This window comes from Oncorhynchus masou, chromosome 20 (genome assembly GCF_036934945.1).
Source record: "Oncorhynchus masou masou isolate Uvic2021 chromosome 20, UVic_Omas_1.1, whole genome shotgun sequence".
NCBI lineage: Eukaryota > Metazoa > Chordata > Actinopteri > Salmoniformes > Salmonidae > Oncorhynchus > Oncorhynchus masou.
This window is the reverse complement of record NC_088231.1, coordinates 13,750,950-13,778,924: the sequence shown is the minus strand read 5'-3', so window position 1 is coordinate 13,778,924 and position 27,975 is coordinate 13,750,950. Positions and strand designations below refer to the sequence as shown.

The 27,975-nt window shown below is 44.5% G+C and overlaps 1 protein-coding gene across 1 annotated transcript; it reads right to left on the bottom strand.

The window, feature by feature from the left end:
* Positions 1-303: 303 nt before the first annotated feature.
* LOC135506993 (SH3 domain-containing protein 19-like) lies at positions 304-27,601 on the bottom strand. Its single transcript, XM_064926443.1, is given in 21 exon segments — positions 304-974; positions 2,785-2,894; positions 3,322-3,555; positions 4,187-4,481; positions 6,294-6,424; positions 6,828-6,900; positions 7,802-7,948; positions 8,166-8,234; positions 9,487-9,718; positions 9,846-9,886; positions 10,655-10,767; positions 11,258-11,368; positions 13,502-14,143; positions 14,146-14,640; positions 14,852-15,032; positions 15,391-15,526; positions 15,946-15,985; positions 16,360-16,400; positions 18,384-18,423; positions 26,945-27,034; positions 27,265-27,601. Coding segments are annotated over 20 exon segments (3,309 nt in total). The 5' UTR covers positions 27,012-27,034; positions 27,265-27,601; the 3' UTR covers positions 304-863.
* Between the last annotated feature and the right edge of the window lie 374 nt (positions 27,602-27,975).

The following is a 27,975-nucleotide window of genomic DNA, read 5'->3' as shown; positions in this document are numbered from 1 at the left end:
ACCTAAATGTTCAAGTGTTCACCAATACGCTACTGCAAACTTGCTCACTCAGATCTATGGCTAATTTACGATCCACATTTCCACCCTGTGAGGATTATACACAAAAAAAAAAATTAAAAAAATCGCTGTCTAAGCTTAACCAATGTTTCTGAATGTCAAACCTTGACACTTTCCTCAGTTATGAATCACCCTGTTAAGGATAATGAACCAGCTGAGCATTTGAGCACAATTGGCCACCAGAAAAGGCTGAGGGGGCTACATACATGCAGTATTGTAAGAACCACAATTCATAGTTTGAGGAAATATTGTACTACAACAGCTATATTTAATGTGCAATGGTGTGGTCAACATGTTAAATACTGCATATCTGGATTAGAACAAAGCTGGTAAGGGTTGTGGCAGGAACTTCATGAATGCATGTTCAATTCAGTTACAGCCAGCCATTCTCCGATGCATCGTCATACAAAGTTATTTCATTATTTGGATAGTCTGTAGTCCATCTGTAGATGCTCAGTAAGATTTCAACTAGCCCAAACCCTTACCTTCATACTATCTGCCGATAAGCAACTGCTTGTGACCGCATACAGATGGACTATCCAAATAGTGATCCTTTCACATTTATAAATACTATTTAAAAAAAACAATGTTGCATTTAAAGACACCCAATAGCTTTCTGTGGGAGATTGACCGGACAATCTAGTTTTAAGCTTCAAAGTAGAGTACTGCAGTCCAGTGGGGCAAAAAGGCACTTTGGAATATTCATCTTTCAGGTTCTCATATTTCCATAGTTCAAAAGACATTACTTGTGATGAAACCACGGACACAGTAGTTCCCATAGGGCCCCAGTGTCTTTGGTAGATTACTCATGCCAGCACTTGCATATAATTTTTAGGCACCAATGCTCGCTTCCCCCTCAACTCTCCCAGGAACCACTCATCGTCAATGGACTCCACGTTGGTGATGATATCCCCCGCCTATAGCAAGAGAGAGGAAAGTTATACTGTAGGCCTAGTACTTGTAATATATATATATATAAAGGGAACACTAAAATTACATCCTAGATCTGAATGAATGAAATATTCTTATTAAATACTTTCTTTACATAGTTGAATGTGCTGACAACAAAATCACATGTATCAACCCATGGAGGTCTGGATTTGGAGTCACACTCAAAATTAAGGTGGAAAACCACACTACAGGCTGATCCAACTTTGATATAATGTCCTTAAAACAAGTCAAAATTAGGCTCAGTAGTGTGGACCCGTGCCTGTATGACCTCCCAACAACGCCTGCGCATGCTCCTGATGAGGTGGCGAATGGTCTCCTGAGGGATCTCCCAGATCTGGACTAAAGCATCCGCCAACTCCTGGACAGTCTGTGGCGTTGGTGGATGGAGCGAGACATGATGTCCCAGATGTGCTCAATTGGATTCAGGTCTGGGGAACGGGCGGGCCAGTCCATAGCATCAATGCCTTCCTCTTGCAGGAACTGCTGACACACTCCAGCCACATGAGGTCGAGCATTGTCTTGCATTAGGAGGAACCCAGGGCCAACCGCACCAGCATATGATCTCACAAGGGGTCTGAGGATCTCATCCGGTACCTAATGGCAGTCAGGCTACCTCTGGCGAGCACATGGAGGGCTGTGCGGCCCCCCAAAGAAATGCCACCCCACACAATGACTGACCCACCGCCAAACCGGTCATGCTGGAGGATGTTGCAGGCAGCAGAACGTTCTGCACGGCGTCTCCAGACTGTCACGTCTGTCACATGTGCTCAGTGTGAACCTGCTTTCATCTGAAGAGCACAGGGCACCAGTGGCGAATTTGCCAATCTTGGTGTTCTCTGGCAAATGCCAAACGTCCTGCAGGGTGTTGGGCTGTAAGCACAACCCCCACCTGTGGACGTCGGGCCCTCATACCACCCTCATAGAGTCTGTTTCTGACCGTTTGAGCAGACACATGCACATTTGTGGCCTGCTGGAGGTCATTTTGCAGTGCTCCTCCTTGCACAAAGGCAGAGGTAGCGGTCCTGCTGCTGGGTTGTTGGCCTCCTCCACATCTCCTGATGTACTGGCCAGTCTCCTGGTAGCGCCTCCATGCTCTGGACACTACGCTGACAGACACAGCAAACCTTCTTGCCACAGCTCGCATTGATGTGCCATCCTGGATGAGCTGCACTACCTGAGCCACTTGTGTGGGTTGTAGACTCCGTCTCATGCTACCACTAGAGTGAAAGCACCGCCAGCATTCAAAAGTGACCAAAACATCAGCCAGGAAGCATAGGAACTGAGAAGTGGTCTGTGGTCAGCACCTGCAGAACCACTCCTTTATTGGGGGTGTCTTGCTAATTGCCTATAATTTCCACCTGTTGTCTATTCCATTTGCACAACAGCATATGACATTTATTGTCAATCAGTGTTGCTTCCTAAGTGGACAGTTTGATTTCACAGAAGTGTGATTGACTTAGAGTTACATTGTGTTGTTTAAGTGTTCCCTTTTTATTTTTTTGGGTAATATACATATATATATATAAATATATACATATACATATATATATATATATATATATATATATATATATATATATATATATATATATATATATATATACACACATATATACATATATATATATATATATATATATACATATATACATACATACATACATACATACATACATACATACATACATACATACACACACACACACGACTGTTGATTGTAGCAAACAGAATGTTAACTCTTGTGGTAATTAAACTATTGAATGTAGACAGAAATACCTTCAGTGAGAGCTCCTCTTCACATTCAGCTGTGAAGTCGAACAGCGCTTTCCCTCTGCTTCCTTCTCCATTAGTCACACTCTGCTGTCTGTCCAACACTGGAGAGTTGCCTGGACAGAGAAAGGGAATCATCAGTACCTTAAATGTCCTATGTTGCCCTATGAGTAGGCCAGGAATATTTGTCAGAGGCGGCTGGTGGGAGGAGCTATAGGAGGATGGGCTCATTTTAAAGATGAATGGAATTAATGGAACGGTATCAAACATACAGAAACCATACGTTTGACTCCGTTCCATTAATTCCAATCCATCTTTACAATGAGTCCATCCTCATATAGCTCCTCACACCTGCCTCTGGTATATAGGCCTATTCAAACTGGGTTTTACGTTGAATCAGTAGTTGTTTTTTTGTCATGTGTCAATCACCCCGGCAAAGTTATTTGAATTAAATAAAAAATAAAAAAACTCCTAGATTTATATATCAAGCAGAAAATTCACCTCCTACCATAAGATGGCGCCATAAGAATGCCCTATTATTACCTGAGCTGGTCTCTACGAAGGCTGTGGGGAAGAATCCTTCTCTACCGTTAAGCCTTCCAGAGCACCACTCGGCGTCTATATGCTGTGTGACCAGGATACGGTCTCCCTGTTGGAAGGACAGTTCCTCTTCTGCCTGGCCCACAAAGTCATACAGAGCCACGGCCCACTCCACTCCTGACGAACCAGACTGTATGGGTTTGGCAGCCTCTTGGGTCTTGGTTGAAGAAACCATGCCTGAGAAATGCAGTAGCGATATTCAGATAGAAAGCATATTGTGTTGACAGTTGCTGAACATAAAACTGAATGGGGAATGAGTGTGTGGGCGTACACTAGTACACTGCTAGAGCCAGTGAGAAGTACATGCAGCACACAGAGTGAGCTGTAGCGTTTTAATAACAAGGCCTTAGTACAGGGGCTTACACAGAGCTCATGACTTAAACATAAACATGTTGCACAGATTCCATACATTCCACAGAGGGAAGTATCAGCCTACACATTACGAGAGAGATGGAGTAGTTCGAGAGAAACCTTTTGTACGTACTGGTGGATAAACTGCAATAGGGGTACAGGATGTGACGATACAGCTAAAAATCCCCCGTGCCAAGAATAAATATTTCACTGTGTTTGTGGCCTGTGGCCACCTTTGACTTTACACTATGACCTCAAGATACAGCATGCCGGAACGACATGAACTTCCGTGGGAAAATTCCTATGTCTCCAATTCTCTGATTATGTTTACAATGTCAAGATAGGGACACACATCTCAAGCCGAGGTTCCTCAATGATTTAAAGGCCCCGTCTGTGATGTCATTTAATATACAGTATATTCCATTTCAAGCTAAGAAGTGGGCCTTGAAAGTCCTACCAGGTAGTGCCATCTTGGTGGGGAATGATTGCTGTCGTTGTGGTTGTGGCAGAGGAGGAAGATCTTCTATGATATCCACAAAGTTGATGGGGAAGATTCCAGTGTGGGCCCCTATCTGTCCCCTCGCCCACTCCTCTTCCATGTACTCCTTTAGCTGAATCACGTCTCCCTCAGAAAAGGTTAGCTCGTCACTCTGCTCACCCTCGAAGTCGAACCGCGCCACACACCTTGGTCCACTGACTGTTGCAGGGGGGGGTCTTGCCTTCTTTGTGTTGGTCAGTGTTGGTGCATTTGACTGAATAGAGAAAAAATCATAATCAAAACACATTGAAAGCATTAAATAGCTGGACTCAGTTGTATACATCCTATACAGTGGGGGGGGGGGTATTTAGTCAGCCACCAATTGTGCAAGTTCTCCCACTTAAAAAGATGACAGAGGCCTGTAATTTTCATCATAGGTACACTTCAACTATGACAGACGAAATGAGGAAAAAAAATCCAGAAAATCACATTGTAGGAATTTTAATGAATTTATTTGCAAATTATGGTGGAAAATAAGTATTTGGTCACCTACAAACAAGCAAGATTTCTGGCTCTCACAGACCTGTAACTTCTTCTTTAAGAGGCTCCTCTGTCCTCCACTCGTTACCTGTATTAATGGCACCTGTTTGAACTTGTTATCAGTATAAAAGACACCTGTCCACAACCTCAAACAGTCACACTCCAAACTCCACTATGGCCAAGACCAAAGAGCTGTCAAAGGACACCAGAAACAAAATTGTAGACCTGCACCAGGCTGGGAAGACTGAATCTGCAATAGGTAAGCAGCTTGGTTTGAAGAAATCAACTGTGGGATCAATTATTAGGAAATGGAAGACATACAAGACCACTGATAATCTCCCTCGATCTGGGGCTCCACTCAAGATCTCACCCCATGGGGTCAAAATGATCACAAGAACGGTGAGCAAAAATCCCAGAACCACACGGGGGGACCTAGTGAATGACCTGCAGAGAGCTGGGACCAAAGTAACAAAGCCTACCATCAGTAACACACTACCCCGACAGGGACTCAAATCCTGCAGTGCCAGGCGTGTCCCCCTGCTTAAGCCAGTACATGTCCAGGCCCGTCTGAAGTTTGCTGGAGAGCATTTGGATGATCCAGAAGAAGATTGGGAGAATGTCATATGGTCAGATGAAACCAAAATATAACTTTTTGGTAAAAACTCAACTCGTCGTGTTGGAGGACAAAGAATGCTGAGTTGCATCCAAAGAGCACAATACCTACTGTGAAGCATGGGGGTGGAAACATCATGCTTTGCAGGCTGTTTTTCTGCAAAGGAACCAGGACGACTGATCCGTGTAAAGGAAAGAATGAATGGGGCCATGTATTGTGAGATTTTGACTGAAAACCTTCCATCAACAAGGGCATTGAAGATGAAACGTGGCTGGGTCTTTCAGCATGACAATGATCCCAAACACACCGCCCGGGCAATGAAGGAGTGGTTTCGTAAGAAGCATTTCAAGGTCCTGGAGTGGCCTAGCCAGTCTCCAGATCTTAACCCCATAGAAAATCTTTGGAGGGAGTTGAAAGTCCGTGTTGCCCAGCAACAGCCCAAAAACATCACTGCTCTAGAAGAGATCTGCATGGAGGAATGGGCCAAAATACCAGCAACAGTGTGTGAAAACCTTGTGAAGACTTACAGAAGACGTTTGACCTCTGTCATTGCCAACAAAGGGTATATAACAAAGTATTGAGATCAACTTTTGTTATTGACCAAATATTTATTTTCCACCATAATTTGCAAATAAATTCATTAATAATCCTACAATGTGATTATCTGGATTTTTTTCTCATTTTGTCTGTCATAGTTGAAGTGTACCTACGATGAAAATGACAGGCCTCTCGTCTTTTTAAGTGGAAGAATTTGCACAATTGGTGGCTGACTAAATACCTTTTTGCCCCACTGTAGATCACTTTATGGGCTGGTTTCTCACACAAAAGACTTTGAATAGAGACTTTATTGAACAGTTTTTCATCCAGTAGGCTTAATCTGAATCTTGGAAACCAGCCCTATCTCTATAGCTAAAACATTGACTGAAGTCTTACCATAACTTTGACATAGCTGACAGGGAAGAAGCCAGAGGAGCCTCTACAGGAGCCACGGTACCACTCACTGTCCACCTGCTCCACATTGGTCACCACATCCCCCTCCCTCAGACCCAGCTCCCCTGGACCCTCTGGATAGGATACAACACATGTCATTCAAATCCCACTGCTGACACCAACTGACAACACAAATTCTAGCATGAACTACTTCGTGGATATCAAATGCTGAGGGAAAAACAACTAAGCAATAAATATATGCCAGACATATTGCAAATTATTTGAGGTGATTCAAATCTGTAAACACTTTTTTCTTCTAGATTCTAAAAGTTACATGTTTGGGGGAACTCAAAACAGCTGTAAAAGCATGCCAGCCATATTGGAATTTATTTGACATGATTCAAATCTAATAAATTACTTAAAATATTGTAAGGTGTACAGTCCAATAGCCAATGTGTTTGTAAGTATAGGACATAGGAGACTTGTTAGGTTGTGTGTTGTGGTGGTCAGTGTGCCAGAGTAGGTACTGTTCTGTACCTGGGGTGAAGTCATGGAGGACCTGCACCTGCAGACCCCTGCTGCCTCTATGAGGCCCAACTGTGCTGACACCCTGTAAGAAGAGAAAACATCCAGGTATATGTAAAATTGGCAGAAACACTTACAAAAGAGGGATTTAGAGCCAAAACTAAACTTTAAAAAATACTCCACGTTCACAATGAAAGTTCCTATGTGGCTACAAAGAAATAAAATCCAATTGGTGTAGATATACTAAACATTGGCTACCTCCTATTTAGTTTGACTAGCCAAACAAAATAGGGGGTAGCCAAACAAAATAAGGGGGTAGCCAAACAAAATAAGGGGGTAGCCAAACAAAATAAGGGGGTAGCCAAACAAAATAAGGGGTAGCCAATTTTTATTTATTTTACCTTTATTTTACTAGGCAAGTCAGTTAAGAACAAATTCTTATTTTCAATGACGGCCTAGGAACAGTGGGTTAACTGCCTGTTCAGGGGCAGAACGACAGATTTGTACCTTGTCAGCTCCGGGATTCGAACTTGCAACCTTTCGGTTACTAGTCCAACACTCTAACCACTAGGCTACCCTGCCGCCCCAAATGAAGTTAATTAAAGCCATGTGTCTAGGACTGTATCTAATATGTTATCAATGGATCAAACAAAATAGGGGGTAGCCAAACAATATAAGGGGTAGCCAAACAATATAAGGGGTAGCCAAACAATATAAGGGGTAGCCAAACAAAATAGGGGGTAGCCAAACAATATAAGGGGTAGCCAAACAAAATAGGGGGTAGCCAAACAATATAAGGGGTAGCCAAACAATATAAGGGGTAGCCAAACAATATAAGGGGTAGCCAAACAATATAGGGGGTAGCCAAACAAAATAGGGGGTAGCCAAACAAAATAAGGCGTAGCCAAACAAAATAAGGGGTAGCAAAGTTGCCTGGAAAGTAAGAGGGCAGACATGATTTGATTGTAAATGGTTGAAGACATTACTTGTGACAGAGCTGGTTTAGTTGGGGCACTGGAGAGAGGAGTGATGACTTTCATGTGAGACTTCTGGACTCGGCCCCGGATGTCTCCCACTTGACATTCAAAGGTCTTGTGGTCCAGCTGCTCAATCAGCAGCAGCAACTCATTTTTCTGTGGGAGAAAATCAAGAAGCATTTGATATTAATTTCTACTAAATTGTATTTTCCTTAAAGAAAAAATGGATTACAAAACAGTAAGGTGAAATAAGTAAATCCATAAAACTAGTGATCAAATCAGGTTTAAATACAGCAGTCAGCAACATTTTCTCATATCATATTCTTGTTGTTGCTAGAAGCAAAACCTCCAACACATGCAGACAGTGATTTACCTGGAATGAGAGTTCCCCTGTGTCTCTCCCACTGTAGTCAAACTCTGCTATCCCGTGGGGAAGTCCAAGCTAGACAAACACACATGACAAAGAAAACGTTCAGAAAACATACACAGACTTACTATGTGACACTTGCACCAACTACAGTACACAACAGTTCCACTGAAATCCACCATGGATCTGCCTTGGGGGGAGCAGGGGGGGGAGCAGGCTGCCTCGGGGGCAGCAGGGGCAGAGCAGGCTGCCACGGGGGCAGCAACAGAGCAGGCTGCCACGGGGGCAGCAACAGAGCAGGCTGCCTCGGGGGCAGCAGGGGCAGAGCAGGCTGCCTCGGGGGCAGCAGGGGCAGAGCAACAGAGCAGGCTGCCTCGGGGGCAGCAGGGGCAGAGCAACAGAGCAGGCTGCCTCGGGGGCAGCAGGGGCAGAGCAACAGAGCAGGCTGCCTCGGGGGCAGCAGGGGCAGAGCAGGCTGCCTCGGGGGCAGCAGGGGCAGAGCAGGCTGCCTCGGGGGCAGCAGGGGCAGAGCAGGCTGCCTCGGGGGCAGCAGGGGCAGAGCAGGCTGCCTCGGGGGCAGCAGGGGCAGAGCAGGCTGCCACGGGGGGGGCAGCAGGCTGCCTCGGGGGCAGCAGAGCAGGCTGCCTCGGGGCAGCAGGGGCAGAGCAGGCTGCCTCGGGGGCAGCAGGGCAGAGCAGGCTGCCTCGGGGGCAGCAGAGCAGGGCCTGCCAGCAGGGGCAGAGCAGGCTGCCACGGGGGCAGCAACAGAGCAGGCTGCCTCGGGGGCAGCAGGGGCAGAGCAGGCTGCCACGGGGGCAGCAACAGAGCAGGCTGCCACGGGGGCAGCAACAGAGCAGGCTGCCTCGGGGGCAGCAGGGGCAAAGCAGGCTGCCTCGGGGGCAGCAGGGGCAGAGCAACAGAGCAGGCTGCCTCGGGGGCAGCAGGGGCAGAGCAGGCTGCCTCGGGGGCAGGGCAGAGCAGGCTGCCTCGGGGGCAGAGCAGGCTGCCTCGGGGGGCAGGGGCAGAGCAACAGAGCAGGCTGCCTCGGGAGCAGCAGGGGCAGAGTAGGCTGCCACGAGGGCAGCAGGGGCAGAGCAGGCTGCCTCGGGGGCAGCAGGGGCAGAGCAGGCTGCCTCGGGGGCAGCAGGGGCAGAGCAGGCTGCCTCGGGGGCAGCAGGGGCAGAGCAGGCTGCCTCGGGGGCAGCAGGGGCAGAGCAGGCTGCCTCGGGGGCAGCAGGGGCAGAGCAGGCTGCCTCGGGGGCAGCAGGGGCAGAGCAGGCTGCCACGGGGGCAGCAGCAGAGCAGGGTGGGAACTCTAAGCTCTCACCGTGTATTGGTTGTAGAGACGGTGGCCAGGGTTGGGCCTGGGGGGAAGCACAGGTCCCTTCTTCTTGGGCTTCTGAGCCTGGGGCTGCTTGGGTGATGGAGCTGCTGATGAAGCTGGTGCTCTATGGGTAGAGAGGGATTGACGTGGACCATTTATCCGGGGCGGGGGTGGCCTTCCTGGGCCTACTTTTGCTGGAGGTGGGCGAGGAGGGAGGACCTTAGCCCCACCAGGCCTGGAAGAGATCAACAGCAGTATGAAGTTAATTAAAGCCATGTGTCTAGGACTGTATCTAATATGTTATCAATCGATCTTTACCCCTCTTTATCCCCTAAAATGACCCCCGATGTGATGTTACTGACCGAGGAGGGAGGCCCGGTATGGGCTCAGAATCAAAGGACTCCTACAGTTCAAATCAACAGAAAAAAGGTTGTTACTATTATGTTCAAGGAAGCAACGTGGCAGTCTAGAAACAGATGTGAATGGATGACAACCAGGGTACTTCTCTAATCTCTCCCAGATCACATTTAACACCACATGGGATTGAATGACCACCCCTGAACAAAACAGACTTACTACGCCTACTACCATCACAGCGCTCAACAACTAGGGCAACCATAGCAACCGAGTTAATGACTGCTCAATGTGCCCTTCCTTAGCCACTGCTAACAGCTAGCTGTACAGTACTAGTCAGTCATTGTTTACACTACACTGGCCCCTTTGTGTGGTCTGTGGTTGAGAACCAACTGCAGGTGGAGGTGAATGTTGGCGGTGGCCAGTTAAAAGCCTGGTTTGTCAGGCTAGTTTAGCACTGCTTCTGACAGGGCTGGTTTTCAGACCACCATGAATGAACTGACACTAGATAATTGTGAGTGACGCTGAAGAAAAATACAAAGTAGCACTTTGACTTGCCTTTTTATGTCCTTTTAGCTAAGCCTTCTTGCTGCACAAAGGCCTAGTTATGTCATAGCCAAGCCGGGCCGGGAGCTATTGACTGGCTCTGGCTTCCCCAGAGAGAGTGCAGTATCCCGGTGGTGTGGAGGAAGAACTATGTCAGTAATCTCTTGTATTTCCTGTTTTCTAGTAGTAGAAGAGAAGCTAGATAGCCTACTGTAGATCAATAGTGCTTCTGTTGGAGAAGTATATGGGGAAGGAAGGTGGTAGCACTTACCTGGAAGGGGAAGCGGGTTGAGATGCTTTGTTTACGGGTCATGGAGGATGGCAGTGACCCTACAGGCTTCTGTGCAGGGAGAGGAGGAGGGTTGTCCAAAGTCCCATCGAACACTGAGAGAGAAAACAGTCAACGTTTTAGACGACACACTGTACTGTAAACTGTACAAACCATACAGTCAACTCTTAATTCATGCAAAGGTTTGGAATCATTGTATTTTTGCACTAATTCAATGGCTTGGTGTTGCCATGAATGAACGCTCTGAGATGGAACATGCACATACTCAAACTACGTGTCGAAGTAAATAAAGTATTGAAATTGGGATTAACTGACTCACTAATCAGGAGTCGACTGTACACACTCACTAAGAAACCAAAGCACAGACACGCACATTCAAACATCCACACCTACAGTTTGTTTGAGAAAATGGCTCGCCAGCAAAAAGAAATCAACAGCATCTAATCCATCATTAGGTTATGTCAAAATGTTTTATTTTGGGTAGACCCAGATGGAGATCAGAGGGCCTATATAAGGTCATACATGGGTGGATATGGAGCCACATAACTCACTACTCAAAGAGTAGAGCAGGAGGACTAGACTCACGGTTTCCTTTACTGGGCACTCTAATGGTGGTGGGTCTTCTGGTTACAGTCTGTCTGCTGAAGGAGCTGCCGCCGCCCACATCACTACGCACAGGGTTCACTGGGATATAGTCTGGAGAGAGACAGAGATAGAGACGGCCAGTGTTGACTTCTCAATTTTTGTCAACATATAGGTCCTGCATTAGGACTATATGACAAATTCTAAGCAATGTTTACAGCCTTAATGCCAATCTGGACCCTCTCTTTCTAAAATTATCTGCCGCAATTGTTTCAACCCCTATTACTAGCCTGTTCAACCCCTCTTTCGTATCGTCTGAGATCCCTAAAGATTGGAAAGCTGCCGAGGTCATCCCCCTCTTCGAAGGAGGAGACATTCCAGACCCAAACTGTTATAGACCAATATCCATCCTGCCCTGCCTTTCTAACGTCTTCGAAAACCAAGTGAAAAAAACAGATAACTAACCATTTCGAATCCCACCGTACCTTCTCCGCTATGCAATCTGGTTTCCGAGCTGGTCATGGGTGCACTTCAGCCACACTCAAGGTCTTAAAACGATATCATAACTGCCATCGATAAAAGACAGTACTGTGCAGCCGTCTTCATCGACCTGGTCAAGGCTTTCGACTCTGTCAATCACCGCATTCTTATCTGCAGACTTAATAGCCTTGGTTTCTCAAATGACTGCCTCGCCTGGTTCACCAACTACTTCTCAGATAGAGTTCAGTGTGTCAAATCAGAGAGCCTGTTGTCCGGACCCTGGGGGTCTCTATGGGGGTGCCACAGGGTTCAATTCTCAGGCAGACTCTTTCTCTGTATATATCGATGATGTCGCTCTTGCTGCTGGTGATTCTCCGATCCACCTCTACGCAGACGGCACCATTCTGTATACTTCTGGCCCTTCTTTGGTCACTGTTAACAAATCTCCAGAAGAGCTTCAATGCCATACAACACTCCTTCTGTGGCCTGCAACTGCTATTAAATGCTAGTAAAACTAAATGCATGCTATTCAACCGATCACTGCCCGCACCTGCTCGCCTGACTGGCTTCACTACTCTGGACGGTTCTTACTTAGAATATGTGGACATCTAAAAATATCTGGGTGTCTGGTTAGACTGTAAACTTTCCTTCCAGACTCACATTAAGCATCTCCAATCCAAAATTGAAATCTAGAATCGACTTCCTATTTCGCAACAAAGCCTCCTTCACTCACGCTGCTAAACATACCCTCGTAAAACCGACTATCCTACCGACTCTTGACTTCGGCGATGTCATTTACAAAATAGCCTCCAACACTCTACTCAGAAAATTAGATGTAGTCAATCACAGTGCAATCCGTTTTGTCACCAAAGCCTCATATACTACCCACCACTGCGACCTGTATGCTTTCGTTGGCTGGCCCTCGCTTCATATTCGTCGCCAAACCCACTGGCTCCAGGTCATCTATAAGTCTTTGCTAGGTAAAGCCCCGCCTTATCTCAGCTCACTTGTCACCATAGCAACACCCATCCGTAGCACGCCCTCCAGCAGGTATATTTCACTGGTCATCCCCAAAACCAACTCCTACTTTGGCTGCCTTTCCTTCCAGTTCTCCGCTGCCAATGACTGGAACAAATGGCAAAAAAAAATAAAAATCACTGAAGCTGTAGACATATCTCCCTCAGTAACTTTAAGCATCAGCTGTCAGAGCAGCTTACCGATCACTGCACCTGTACACAGCCCATCTGTAAATAGCCCACCCAACAACCTCATCCCCATATTGTTATTTATTTTTGCTCTTTGCACCCCAGTATCTCTACTTGCACATCTATCACTCCAGTGTTAATTGCTAAATTGTAATTATTTTGCCACTATGGCTTATTTATTGCCTTACCTCCCTAACCTTACTACTTTGCACACACTGTACATAGATTTTTCTATTGTGTTATTGACTGTACGTTTGTTTATTCTATGTGTAACTCTGTGTTGTTTTTGTCGCACTGCTTCGCTTTATCTTGGCCAGGTCGCAGTTGTAAATGAGAACTTGTTCTCAACTGGTCTACCTGGTTAAATAAAGGTTAAATAAAAAATAAATAAAAAATAAATTTAAATAAATTTAAAAAACTGCAGGCTAGGGACGTTTTTTGAAATGTGGTGTCGATAAAGAGGTTTTAAATTAGCTTATATGTATTTTAACTATACTTAGAACACTTATACTACTAAGTTGACCAATTAAGTCAGTGGTGAAATGCATGCTGCTGTACTTACTTGTGGGGTTGTCCATGTATTCATTCACTGCCTCTGTGGTGGTGATGGAGGCTGAGTTGTGGTTGTTGACGTTGAGGCCCAGCGGCTCCTTGCGAGGCTTCTCTGGAGAGATAGGAGGTACCAACCTGGGTTCATCCTCCTCTTGGGGGAAGAGGTTCTTGGCTCTGGCCGCTATGGAGAGCCGCGACCGGGAAAGGATGGCTGTCTTGGCGGGGGGTGGAGCCTCTGGTTCTGGTTCTTTTGGTTCTGGAACTATACTGGGTTTTCTGTGGAGCATGGGTCTGGGTGCTGGGGTTGGGATGGAAGGAATAAAGGGAGTGGAGAAAATGGAGATTGCCCCCTGGTAGTTATTGCCATTACTGGGCTTCTTGATTGAGGGCTTGGGGGCAAGGGCTGGGGCTGGTTTGGCTGAAATCACAGGGGGTTTGAGGTGCACGTTCCTGGGTAGAGGCTCTGGTTGTTTGAACTCTGGTTCCCCATCGCCCTCCTGGCTCTCAAAGGCCTGGATCCGGGCCCGGATGTTACGTTGGCTGTGAAGGGCGGCCATGTCACCGTCCTCGTCACCTTCCTCGCTTTGGTCGCTCCCGTCAGTTGTCGTCTGATTGTCACTAGCGTCACTAGTGTTCTGGTCGCATTGGTCCCGGGACAAAACACATCTAATAGTTCCTGTAGGTACTTCCCCGAGGGAGGAGCCTCGACTGCTGTGTCATCTACAGAGCTGGAACCACTGTCACTGAGCTTGACCAGAGTCTGAACTTTGACCTCCTCTGTGATTGTCTGTTTGCAGGATTTGGAACGAGGAAGCGGGATGGGACGTTCAGTGGCTACTGGGACTGATGAGGAGGGGACTGTAGGTTCTAAGAACGTAGTGATAGTGCTGGGTTCGGAAGGTATTATTGGCCAATCCCATTGTACATAAACAGATGGAGAGAGAGACTGGGTGTTTGGAATTGCACAGCTGGCATCTGTTGGGCTGGGTTGGGCTGCGGCTGACTTGGGGTCAGTTTGGTTCTTAGTGTTAGTGGCTGTGGCATCTACTTGGATAAGACCAGAATCAGATACAGCTATTGCAGTGGTAGAGTCACTTTGCAAAGGCTTGGGTAAGTATGGCCTGGGTGGCTTTTTTGGCTTTATTTTCACTGAGAAGCAAGAGATTATAAACAATACATTTAGATTATACTCACACCACTTAGATGTATAAAAACAACGAATTAAACTTTTACTAATAAGTGACGTTACATTGTTTTAGTCGTGGTAATACCAGGATATGATATTTGCCAACTATAGAGTTTTTGTGACGTTGTCAGCTAACCCATCTGTAACCATCACTCTCATTCTCACAAGCCTCACCTGTAGACTGTCTCTTCTCGATTGGATGTGAGGATGCAGTGCATTCTGGGCCAGCGGCAGTGTCGTCCTCCACAGGGTCAGTCTGCGTGGCAATGGTCGTGGATCTCCGGGGGGTGGCGGTCGGCGTGACAACGGTCTCCTGGGTCTTCTCCTTGATCACCTGGTCATAGGATGGCGGTGGCTAAGACACGAGAGAGAAGGTTCACACACACACACATTGACCAAGCAAATGTGTAGCGGTGTGATTATTATAACTTGTATTCTACATGCAAGCTTGCAACTGTCCTACATTGACGTCCTATAGTACTACAACATGCAGAACCTGCCGTGCTTGTTTCACTGCCAAATTATATTTGCTTTGAAAGTAGTTCATCTCAAACATTACACTGAAAACTGTGAAAGACACAGGAACATGGTAAGGTTAAAATGGTAAAAGTTCAAATCCATGCAGAACACACCCAAACTGTGAACAGGCCAAGAACACACACCCTGCTGTCTCCCCTAGTATTAGAGGCTGATGTTAGTTAAATAAACAGTACCTGGGTATCTGATTGGATGCTCCCTCCCCAGATGGGCTGTGAGGGAGGCAAGGCTGCCGTAAATCCCCCAGAAGCCCCTGGAAACCAGCCGTGGGCAGCGAGCGGTTCGGCTGACAGGATGGTGATCTCTGGACGTCTGAAAGACAAACAAGTCCATTACGCACAATACAGCAGACTGCCTCAACCAAAACCTGACATGCAACGGACTGTTGACACTTGTCTTATGTTGACAGAAAGCCTTATGTAGCCATCAATTGTCATAAATCATTATATAGCTTTTTGAACACCATGTGGCCATAATTTTGTTTTTGTATATATGCCATTCTATAGACCATATTACTTTCTTTAATGGTTATTCAAACGGTTGAGTCGAGGGCTGTAAGTCAACATTAATAATCAGTACGTTTCAAATGAAAAATGTGTATTGCACTGTAGAGACGGTGCACTTTACCTTGAAGCATTTGGGGTTTGATTTTTGGAATAATGAAAGTAGAACTGTATTCAATCAGAGAGCTACAGACAGACCATGAAGTATTATGAACATCCTCTGTTTACCTTCTGTCTCTGGTCTGCTCACTTTGGGTGCTGGTTCTCGCTGTAGGAGAAAATTATATTAAATTAATCTCTTTCAATCTGATATGTAATGAATTGAAAGAGACATAAAAAAAACACTTGGGGGATTCAATCATGTACAATAGCTATATACCAGAGGAGGCTGGTGGGAGGAGCTATAGGAGGATGGGCTCATTGGTATGGAATATATAGAGCAGAGTCAAACACATCAATGTATGGAAACCACATTTGATTCCGTTCCATTCATTCCATTCTAGCCATTACAATGAGCCCATCCTCCTATAGTTCCTCCCACCAGCCTCCTCTGCTATAGACAGACTTTAAATCATGCTAGGTACAATATAAAAGTATGAGAATATACCAAATAATGGACAAACTCAACAATGAGAAACTCACTTCGCTTGATGGCAGCTCGTATTGAGGACAGAGGTCCTTGGCTGGAAGAGAGAAGAGTTACCAATGAGGAGAGGAGAGTTTGACTGGACAATAAGATTTCCTACATTTATACAACCTGAGAAAGCAAAGTATAATGCTGGCAACAGTCAAACTCCACTGGACTACTACACTGGACAGACAGTGCTAATTATCCACAAGCCAACCAGCCACCTTTATAGGCTTGAACCAGGAGAGAGGAATTCTCAACAAAAATAAATTACAAACTCAGCAAATAATCCTGACATTTGAAAACATTTAATTGTCACCCATAGGTATCCTAGACTTCATATACGATAAAGTAAAAGAGATAATATATGCCCCTTTACCTCTAAAAGACCTGAATAAGTGCAGAGTAACACCAAAGGAGGATAACAACAGCGTTGATAGTTGCATCAAACCTCTTTAGCTGCAGTGGTCCTCTCTGCACTGCAGTTGCCACTGGGACAGCCACATCCTCTATCTAACTCTATCATCAACTCCAATCCCCACAGCACAGCTACCGCTGCATACTGCAACCGAAAGAAGAGCCTGCCTCCGGTACATGCGCCTGTTATACGCCAGTAATCAGAGTGAGAATGAGACAAGTACTAGAGACGCAGGCACAAGAAAGAGGACAATCATTAAAAAGCACGCCCTTTGAAGAGTTCAACCCCGCTTGCAACTTTCCACAATCCGTCTCCAGAAAACCCTTAAAAACGCAGCAGGACGCAGATCCAATCCACTGAATATCCTTCGGCATCGCCCATCTGGTACTGTAACAATGACTCAGAAATACCCCCAGTCTAACCCCTCCTCCCCTGGCTTACCACATACATCTACCAAGCCCAGTGTAGTGTCCAAAAGTGCACTTCTGCAATATAACCACCCCTGCTGATCTGTATTCCCAGGTCTAATCTGACTTCCTGACTAGTGTAGTGTTGGAGCTGACACCGCACCCCTCCCAGGCTGCGCCAGAATATGTTCCCAGAAGGGCCAACTACGCAGTCTCAACGGAACGGGGTCTTGTGAACAGGATCCAGACCAGACCCCCATAGGCCCAGCACCTTCAACACATCCTGCTCATTAACTGAACTGGAGATGTGATGTAAACCATCTGGAGAGGAAGACAGCAACACGCCCCCCCCTCCCCCTCCCCCCCTGCACTACGTGGATAATTAGAACGATTAGCTAAGACCATAATCAAATAGAACAATAGAGAGGTTAAACATCCAATAGTTGATCAACAATCAACAACAAAAAAAGGTTTGTATTGGAACACGTTGACGTTTGCTGTACTTTAACAGGAGTCTGGTGGGAGGAGCTATAGGAGGACGGGCTCATTGTAATGGCTGGAATGGAATAAATTGACATATCAAACACATCAAAGATCTGGAAACTGTTTCACTCCGTTCTATTTATTCCATTCCAGCAGATACAATGAGCCCTTCCTCATATAGCTCATCCCACCAACCTCCTTCTGTGTCAATACCCTGGATTGGAAGACATTGAAAAGGTGCTGAGTTTTAATGAGTTATCGAGGTAGGGTATACCATGTTGTGAAAGAAAGGTTACAGGGTTGGAGTCAGTTTACTGAACTGAAATGGAATTGACCCCGACCCTGGACGGTAACCAACTTGGCTCTGGGGGCGTCAACAACTGAGTCAGTGTGGCTTGGTCCCCCATTCAAAAAGCTCTGACCTTCGGACACAGTGGACACAGTGTCCGACTGTCTGTCAAAGAGGATGGATCAGCGCATTGTTTGCTACCCTGCACCATTCACAACTCTCCCTCAGCAGAGCTGCCTGTTAAAGAGACAGTGTTCTGGCCACTGCAGTCCTGACAGAGCCGTGGAGCAACAGAGGTGGCTAGGTAGAGCTGGAACAACCCAGTGTTTATACTGGACTGTGCAACATTATCACAATATTAACACGTTTCCTTCTCTGTATTGAGCAAGACAGACACATTGAAAATGCCCAATATGTAATTCACTGATATGGATAACTTACCTGGAATGAAGAGCCTCAGACTTATTTCTCTCTGTTCGATCTGAAAAGTAACCAGCGTTTTCTTTTTAACGGTCACATTTGAAAGATCAATTTCTAACTAAGAAAATACCCTCATTTTGTACACAAACAAAGCAAGCTGCAAGTACAACGACACAGGACAAGTGAACAAAATAACTATGTGCTTTGCATACCTTCTTCCCGTTCAAAAACTTGAACAACTACATTCAGCTGGCTCAACATTCTAGTCTGTTCTCGATCAACCAGTTACAAAGAATGACATTGACATGCAAATAGCAAAAGCATTTTAAAAAACAAAACAATTTCTAAACACAAATAATTGTTTTGTTAATGCTCTCATCTTTATTTCATCAAGCCAGACATTATCTCTGAACCCTGATCTGTATAGCTACAATCTCAAAAGAAAATCAGATGTTATTGTGGGTGTAGTGAAATGCTTGTGTTCCAAGCTCCAACAGCACAGTAATATCTAACAATACACAACAATAACAAAAAAACACTGCAAAATTGCTTAGGAGCTAGAAGCAGAGCTGCCATGTCTGTCGGCTCCATCAGTGATCACAGGTTCAAAGTCATACAATTCACATGAATTACCTGTATTATTTATTTCCTTCACTTTCAACCAGTGACCAGGTTCAGACTGAAACAATAGATGTTGATCTGACTGGAGCTCTCTGAGGAGGTGGACTGACTAGTGGTCCACAGAGCACAGCAGCTAAGCAAACATTTACATTCATTTGACTATACTACAGTATATGAGTGTATGAGGCCTTGGCGCCATAAGAACTAAAATAAATCAGAAAAGTAGGTCATATGAGGATATTAGGATCCCTTTGTGTTAAAAATCATGCATTAGGCCATCTTAATATTTTGATGCTCATTTTTGTTAGCATCCTGCTAAAGACCTGACGCCGTCGACTCATTCTCTTACAACCAGTATAAAACTGTTACAATGTCACACTTGCTATCTGCCATATGCTACTGCCTCAAACTTATGTTAAGAACTCTACTGAAAGCTACTTTAAGGAAAAATGTGCTATCTTCAGATGAATGCATGAATCGCTCTGGAAAGGAGTGTCTGCTAAATGGCTACAATGTAAATGTAACATTTTTACCTCACTATGAAACAAAAAAGGTAAAAGGAAGTAACAGTTTGTGAGTGAATCAAATCCTCAGAGACTTTTTCACACATTTCTTTGCACTTTGGTCTGTGAGAGATTGTCACTATAACTGAGGCAGGTAAACAAAGAGAATGGGGAGAGGTTTTCCAAGAGGAAATCGTTTGACATTTACATACCGGTAGATACAATGCCATACACACACTGGTCAAAGGCAAGTGCAATGGAACAACGAATAGGATTCAATATCTACTGGATTTTCAATATTCAACATGCGCTTCATTTACAAGTTACCGAGCTGTCAGTTGGAATACAGAGCAAAATCCCTGCTGAAAGTATTGTCGATAACCTACTGGGAATTGTACTGACAACATCATCTCACAGCGAAACATAGCAACAAGAGATGCTCCTACCTGTTAACGTCTTAAACACATTTCACAAATGTCCCCCAAAATGCTGTGTATTATTTCCTTCAAGTCCCTCCCTACTTTTCCATGCTGTGTGTTGCTGTGTAAAGAAACAAACTCCATGACCATGAACGACAACAGAGAAAGGGAGGGGTCTCTCTCTCTCCCTACTGGCTGGTGTGTTGACTTGGCCAATGTGATCAAATGGAATGTGACCATTCAGGAAGTACCACTCTACTGTCACTCTCCTGCTCTACTGATGAAACACTACAAAAAAAAGACCCTCTGCTCTGATTTTAAAAAGGCACAGTTCACACAAAATACAAATATGCCAGGCTTTCTTCTGGCGTTGCTTGTTACCAACTGAACTAGGTCATTGAGTGCATATTTATGTTATTATAAGGGTTGTTCTGGGTTTGTTCCAGCCCAACACCTGTGTTTATCTAACAGAATCAAATCAACATGTCTTCCTGTGTCAGAGAGAGCACAATACTGTGTGTCTTTTTGTCCCGTCTTCCCTATTGGCAGGGTGTTAATGGTGGGCACACCCATTCTGACGCTACATCTCTGTTGGCCAGATCCTTGTATTTCCCCATTGTAGCACCACTCCCTGCTCTGGAAACATGCATACCTCTATTATTTGGTCATCGGTCTACGTTAGTGTTAGGAAGTAGGCTACATATTAAAAACCTTGGCTTAATGTTGGACTATGCTTTGCTGGATTAGAAGGTGGAGTTAACTGTTACTCTATTCCAATCCATCATAGATAATACATCCGGACACAGTGCCACATCATTTTAGTAATTTAGGAGACGTTCTTATCCAAAGTGACTTTGGATACTTTTACCTACTGGTCCGCCCGTGGGAGTCGAACCCACAACCCTGGTGTTGAAAGCGCCATTCTCTACCAACTGAGCCATAACATATCCTCTTTTCTAGAAGTCACTCAGCAGGTTGTGCAACCATTATGAAACACACTTTCACTTTTTATTTTAGATAAGATATAGCTGTGGAAACCAGGCAGAAAAGCACTCCATCCATAGAAGTACTTTCATTAGATACTTATTATAACTGGCTTAGTGAAGAGGCTCAACCCTCTTTCTCTGAGTGGTGGGAGAGAGACACTTATTATAGCTGGCTTAGTGAAGAGGCTCAACCCTCTTTCTCTGAGTGGTGGGAGAGAGACACTTATTATAGCTGGCTTAGTGAAGAGGCTCAACCCTCTTTCTCTGAGTGGTGGGAGAGAGACACTTATTATAGCTGGCTTAGTAGGCTCAACCCTCTTTCTCCGAGTGGTGGGAGAGAGACACTTATTATAGCTGGCTTAAGAGGCTCAACCCTCTTTCTCTGAGTGGTGGGAGAGAGACACTTATTATAGCTGGCTTAGTGAAGAGGCTCAACCCTCTTTCTCTGAGTGGTGGGAGAGAGACACTTATTATAGCTGGCTTAGTGAAGAGGCTCAACCCTCTTTCTCTGAGTGGTGGGAGAGAGACACTTATTATAGCTGGCTTAGTGAAGAGGCTCAACCCTCTTTCTCTGAGTGGTGGGAGAGAGACATTTGCCAGGTCATGGACTCCTCCTTCAGATGGCTTTTAATAGTAAATATCCCATGACAGGTTATGGACAATTACACAATAAAAAAATAAATAAAAATATAGGATTAATAGCTTATTGAATATGAAATAAATATCATTTTTAACACCAAATAGAAGCAACAAAACAAGAGAGGATGCAAAACAACTAACTCACTAAAGAGAAAAAAAACAGATATGGTTTTAAAGATGATTTGCTTGCTAAAAGACCAGCTATAATAAATAACCATTGAAGGAACCCATACAGAAACACCACAAAACAACTCACTATGACACATGCTAAAATCACTCAGAACTGTGGCAGCCCTCTGTAAAGAACAAGTGGTAAGAGGGAGTGTAGAAAAAAAGCCTCCCTCTTAATATGCAAGCTAGGCCCAGGACTTCAAACCAACCAGAGAGGTCAGAAGTAAGGTTACATCCCATGGAGGGTGGGGCTAGGCTATGAAGGCACAGCAGTGTGGAGACAAGGAGCTAGTTCCCATCCCTAGTCAGTCCATAAAGAAGCATCTTCCTCTATATCCCGACCCCGGTAACATGGCATGTTCAGGAACGTGATCTCATATTCTGGGTTTATTTATACAGGGCAAGAATCTCTGCTTCTTCCCAGAACCCCATAAGACTTCCAGGGGTTTTCATATCCTTGGATCCTACTTCCCACACAGGCAGAACAGACACAGATGTCCTCATAGGGTAGAATCAAAGTCTTCCCTATACTTTCTCAAAGGGAGTGTTTCAAATGATTTAGGGTGGGCTGGGGGTTAATGGCCGGGTAAGTGGGTTGGTGGGTGAACGCAACAGCTGCACATTAACCGTGTCCAATCCAGAGCCATTGTGGGTCAGTTCTGAGAGATGTTCTGTAGGAAGTCAAAACCGTGGACCAGACAGGTCAGTTGGACTCGCCAGTAGAAATAAGGAACCAAGTCAATATTGTGTGTCAATTACTGAACATCTTTTATGTTAATCAATGATAAACTATCGGGCAGAAATACATTTGTTTAAATTGTATTAATTTAGCAGACGCTCTCATGCAGAGTGAAATACAGTAGTGAGTGTATACACTTTCATACTTGTTTTGCACACAACCCCCCCATGTAATGCACTATGAATACAGGTCAGTTGGACTAGTCAGTAGAAGTATATTGTGTCAATTATTGAACATCAATTTATCATTATTATCGTTAATCACTGATAAACTATCTGCCAGAAAGAGTGAAGCATTCTGGGTGACATTGAAACACCAGCTTTTGTGCACTGCACATCTATTTTCTCTGTCGAGGCTCTACAGTACATTAATATGTACATCTCATTTGCTACAAGGGAAACAGGCTCCACATTAATATTTGAGAGCCTTTTCATCACACAAAAGAAAAGAGTTATTTCACAGCTGTCATTGGGCTGCCTCCATGTGGAGTCAAATTGATAAGTAATGAATTTGTCGACGTCGAGTGAGGAAGCTAGTATTTTACAATGGGACAAAAATGGGACGAGTCAATTAAAATCTAATATGCCTTTTTGGAAATAGACAGTTTAATTGCCAAATACTAATGATGGTTGGATTTGTATTAAGTGATAAGCCTCAGCTAAGGGAGACACGATTCTTCAAAGGAAGACAAAATATGAATTTCTCCTCCTCCATACTCCTACAGCCACCCGAGGGTGAGAGAGACAGAGATGAGGGGGTCTAAGTTATATATATATATATATATATACACAGCTTGGAATAATAAACAGTCAAAGTGGAACAGATGTTATGTCCACGACTATAAAAGCATAACATTGTGAATGTGGAGCACTCTATCCTTGCATGAAAAACAGACATGATCATGTCACCACGACTATAAAAGCATAACATTGTGAATGTGGAGCACTCTATCCTTGCATGAAAAACAGACAAGAGGAGACAGACATGATCATGTCACCTATGAATAACACAGTGTCAGGAGCTGATTCTTAACATGACTCATGTCAAGACATGATTATGTGATGTCAAAGAGGAGTCATCCATGGATGTTAGGGGGAGATGACAGTCTAACGGAGATCTTGCTCAATGCAAGGAGATTAAACTTTGGCTAATTGAAAATGCCGATGAACAGTATGCACAAAGTAATCATCAATGATAACATATGGCATCATACGGTGCATGGCATACGAGTCATATGAGGTAATCTATATTACTCTTAAAAAGTGACAAGCATATACTGAAGCCTTAATAGGCTAATCTCAGCTTGTGACAAATAACTTCATATGATATAGCCTAGCTAGCCTACACACATGTGCAGTAGAGTTGGCAGTTGGCACCATTATCAAGTTACAAGACAACAGTTCATGTTCGCCTGTTCCATCACTCTCTACACGGTCAACCCACCTGCCCATAGGATCAAATCAAATGTATTTATATAGCCCTTCTTACATCAGCTGATATCTCAAAGTGCTGTACAGAAACCCAGCCTAAAACCCCAAACAGCAAGCAATGCAGGTGTAGAAGCACGGTGGCTAGGAAAAAAACTCCCTAGAAAGGCCAAAACCTAGGAAGAAACCTAGAGAGGAACCAGGCAATGAGGGGTGGCCAGTCCTCTTCTGGTTTTGCCGGGTGGAGATTATAACAGAACACATGCCTGGGATCAGCCTGATCTCCCCATACAGACAGCTGCAGTTAACCCAGGCCTGAACTAACACACTGGGCATGGAGGCTTGTGTTGGGTGGGTCTTTACTGGGATGTCAGGTGTTTGCTGCTTAATTCTCTCCTAACTACACTAAGGTCTAACCATTCTCTGGGTCCAAACACATTGTTAGATTTGAAATCGCTCAGCATAGAACCATGTTTAGAACCAGAATTCAAAGGTGAGGGAAAGTTCAATATACCAACAGCCATTGAAATGTAAAATAGTAAACCAATGACTAAAATCAAATCAAACTTTACTTGCCACATGCGGTACGGTAAAGTGCAGACTTTACCGTGAAATGCTTACTTACATGCCCTTAACCAACAGTGCAGTTCAAGATAAGAAAATATTTACCAAGTAGGCTAAAATAAAAAAGTAATAATAAAAAGTAACACAATAAGAATAACAATAACAAGGCTGTATACAGGGGCACCGGTACCGAGTCAGTGTGCAGGGATACAGGCTAGTTGAGGTAATCTGTACATGTAGGTGCTGGCGAAGTGACCATGCATAGCTAACAAACAAACAGCGAGTAGCAGCAGTGTACAAGAGGGGGGGGGGGGCAATGCAAATTGTCTGGCGGTGATTTTTAGGAATTGTTCAGCAGCCTAATGGCTTGGGGATCAGAGGCTGTTGAGGAGCCTTTTGGTCCTAGACTTGGCACTCCGGTAACTCTTGCCATGCGGTAGCAGGGAAAACAGTCTATAACTTGGGTGACTGGAGTCTCTGACAATTTTATGACACCACCTATTATATAGGTCCTGGATGGCAGGAAGCTTGGCCCCAGTGATGTACTAAGCCGTTCGCACTACCCTCTGTAGCGCCTTACGGTCAGATGCCGAGCAGTTGCCATACCAGGCAGTGATGCAACCAGTCAGGATGCTCCCGATAGTACAGCTGTAGAACCTTTTGAGGATCTGGGGACCCATGCCAAATCTTTTCAGTCTCTTGAGGGAGAAAAGGTTTTGTCGTGCCCTCTTCATGACTGTCTTGGTATGTTTGGACCATGATAGTTTGTTGGTGATGTGGACACCAAGGAACTTGAAACTCTCGACCCACTCCACTACAGCCCCGTCGATGTTAATGGCGGGCCGTACTTTTCCTGTAGTCCACGGTCAGCTCCTTTCTCTTGCTCACATTGAGGGAGAGGTTGTTGTCCTGCCACCACACTGCCAGTTCTCTGATGGTGTTGGAGTCGTTTTTGGCCACGTAGCCGTGGGTGAACAGGGAATACAGGAGGGGACTAAGTACACACCCCTGAGGGGCCCCAGTGTTAAGGATCAGCCTTGGCAGACATGTTTTTGCCAACTCTTACCAATGGGGGGCGGCCCATCAGGAAGTCCAGGATAAAGCCTACATACATGTATTCATTCACCCTTTCTCTTGATCTACATGAAGATTGTGTGGCATAAGAGATATGAATATGAACACATTTTAGAAGTGATTTCATCAGGAAATAAAATGACAAAAGTAAAAATATACAGAGCCAAAATTAACAGGATCAACCTGTCTGCCAAGAGCCAGTGGTTTTCCAGATGCATTTCCAGCAACACAGTTAGCACCAAATGACACAGCTTGGCTGGCATGAGATGATGAATATTTTAAGTGTCAGGAGATGTACAATTTGGTTCATGTTCCTTCCTTCCTGTATGGCTGGCAGAGTTTCCCAGACCATTTCCTTGTGGTTGTAGAACTGTTTACTGACTGCTGTATCTGATACACACAGGTAGTTGCTACCAGCTGCTGTATACAAGTATACTTTCACTGAATGACGCAGTGAGGGCATTGTGTCAACCATAGCAGCTAGATACTGTAATGGTGCAGAACAGAACTAGGGTTTATTTCTATATAGCACTAGAAACTGATTTGTTGCTAGAAGGCATGAGAGAAGTGAGAGAGCAAGGGTTTTCAAACTCGGGTTTATGTACTATATATATATGTTTTACATAGATACTTCTAGATACTTTATGTGAACAATTATTCTTTTAGGAAAATCGCTAGCTGCAACAGAATACAATCGTTGATACCATTGTATGTTTCTGCATCAAGTATGAAGGAAGTTAAAGGTAGTTGTACGAGCCAATGCTAACTAGTGTTAGTGCAATGACTGGAAGTCTACCCGAACAGTTAGCATGCTAGCTGTTCTTGTTGATTGGACTCTACCATCTGAAGTAGTAATTTTCAGATAGAAAAACAGTTTCAGTGTCAACTTAAATAATCAAAACCAGATAGAAAGCAGGCAGAAAATATATTTTACTATTTATATTTTGTAATAATATCATATTTGAGAACTAACAATCAAATAAAAGCTAGACAGTGAGGGAGAATATAATATTTTAAAAACTGGGCATTCAGGTTACATGCCCATTGGTTTTGTTATAATGTTTGAGCAGAGAAACATAGCATTACCCATGGAAAAATGCATAGAATTGCTGGAAATTAGCTTCAAAACTGCAACAACAAAAAATCTCAACTCAAAGGAATGGAACAAATTGTAGAATTGCATAACATTTGCTTCACAACAATAAGTTATATGAATAAATTTTTCAGATAAATTGTATCATTTCCTACACACTTAACCATATGTTTCATGATGGAACACTGTTCCAAGTTATCATGTTCATGGGTTAAAAAGGTAAAATTCCACGTTTTGAAATTATATTGCCCCAAAGTGTCAAACACATGTAGCCTACTTCAGGAGACGCTGTATCAAAATTACCAGAAGTTGACATTGACGATTGATTGTTGACAAGTGGACATACCTGTTGCTTGATTTCGGTTCCGTATATCGCTCAACTCCTCCTCCTCTTCTCTTCTGGCTTCAGCCATAGGAGACGAGAACACTGCGGCGCCTGGTAATTTTCGGCAAATTAGAACCGTGTCATGAAAAAAAGTATTGACTGAGGTGGTTAATTAAATTTGTGTTGTGAACAGTCTCAGCTGGTGCGTAAAATTGGGTCTTTACGAGTTGAGAAAACCCGAAGTAGGCCTACGCCGGTCACAGAGTATAACTTTCTACAACTGTGTTTGTGTTAATGTAATTTTGTAGAATATGAGGGGTAGTTAGGCTATAGCTCCCTACCTTGTCCGCACCGACAGCAGCCCGACCCGAATGTCAACAACAGGAACTGAATTGTCTGGCAAAAGTGGTATCACGGAGATGGTGTCCCGGAATTGAGAACCGTGGAGTGGAGTTGACAGACCGCAACAAAAGTTTCTCTCCTCACCAGAATGTCTGAGTAAAACCACTGCGACCCGAACACAAAGAATTGTAGCCAAACGGAATGAGTGGTCAGTGTCCTCTTGTGCGTATTGGGGAAGCTGTTATCCATACAACATTTTAAACACCCAAAGCACCGCTATTTGCCCATAGATACCCAGACGGCCGCCCATAGTGATGATGCTCGTCATTCATTACATGTTACGGCTTGCAGAGACAGGCGGATGCTGTTTTTTTTGTTGAAGCACATACAAATGAAAAGGCAGCCTACTACTTTACATATTAGCCTACTAACTGGGTTGAGTTGTGTAAAAACAAATGTTGTAGTTATTCAAGCTAGACGTAATGATTAGATATACAAATGTATATTTTTCTCTTCGAGGTAATCTGATTTCCATACTGTTGCACCACCAATGTGTGACTCGCACCTGACTCGGGTGAAGACAAGACAATCTCCCACCTCGTCTCCTTAGGGCATGGTAGTTCCACAGGTATTATCTTGTTAGACAAAGAACAGTTAACCAGTAAAGACCACTCGTTTACAGCAGAATGGTCTGACTCACCACAACCAGC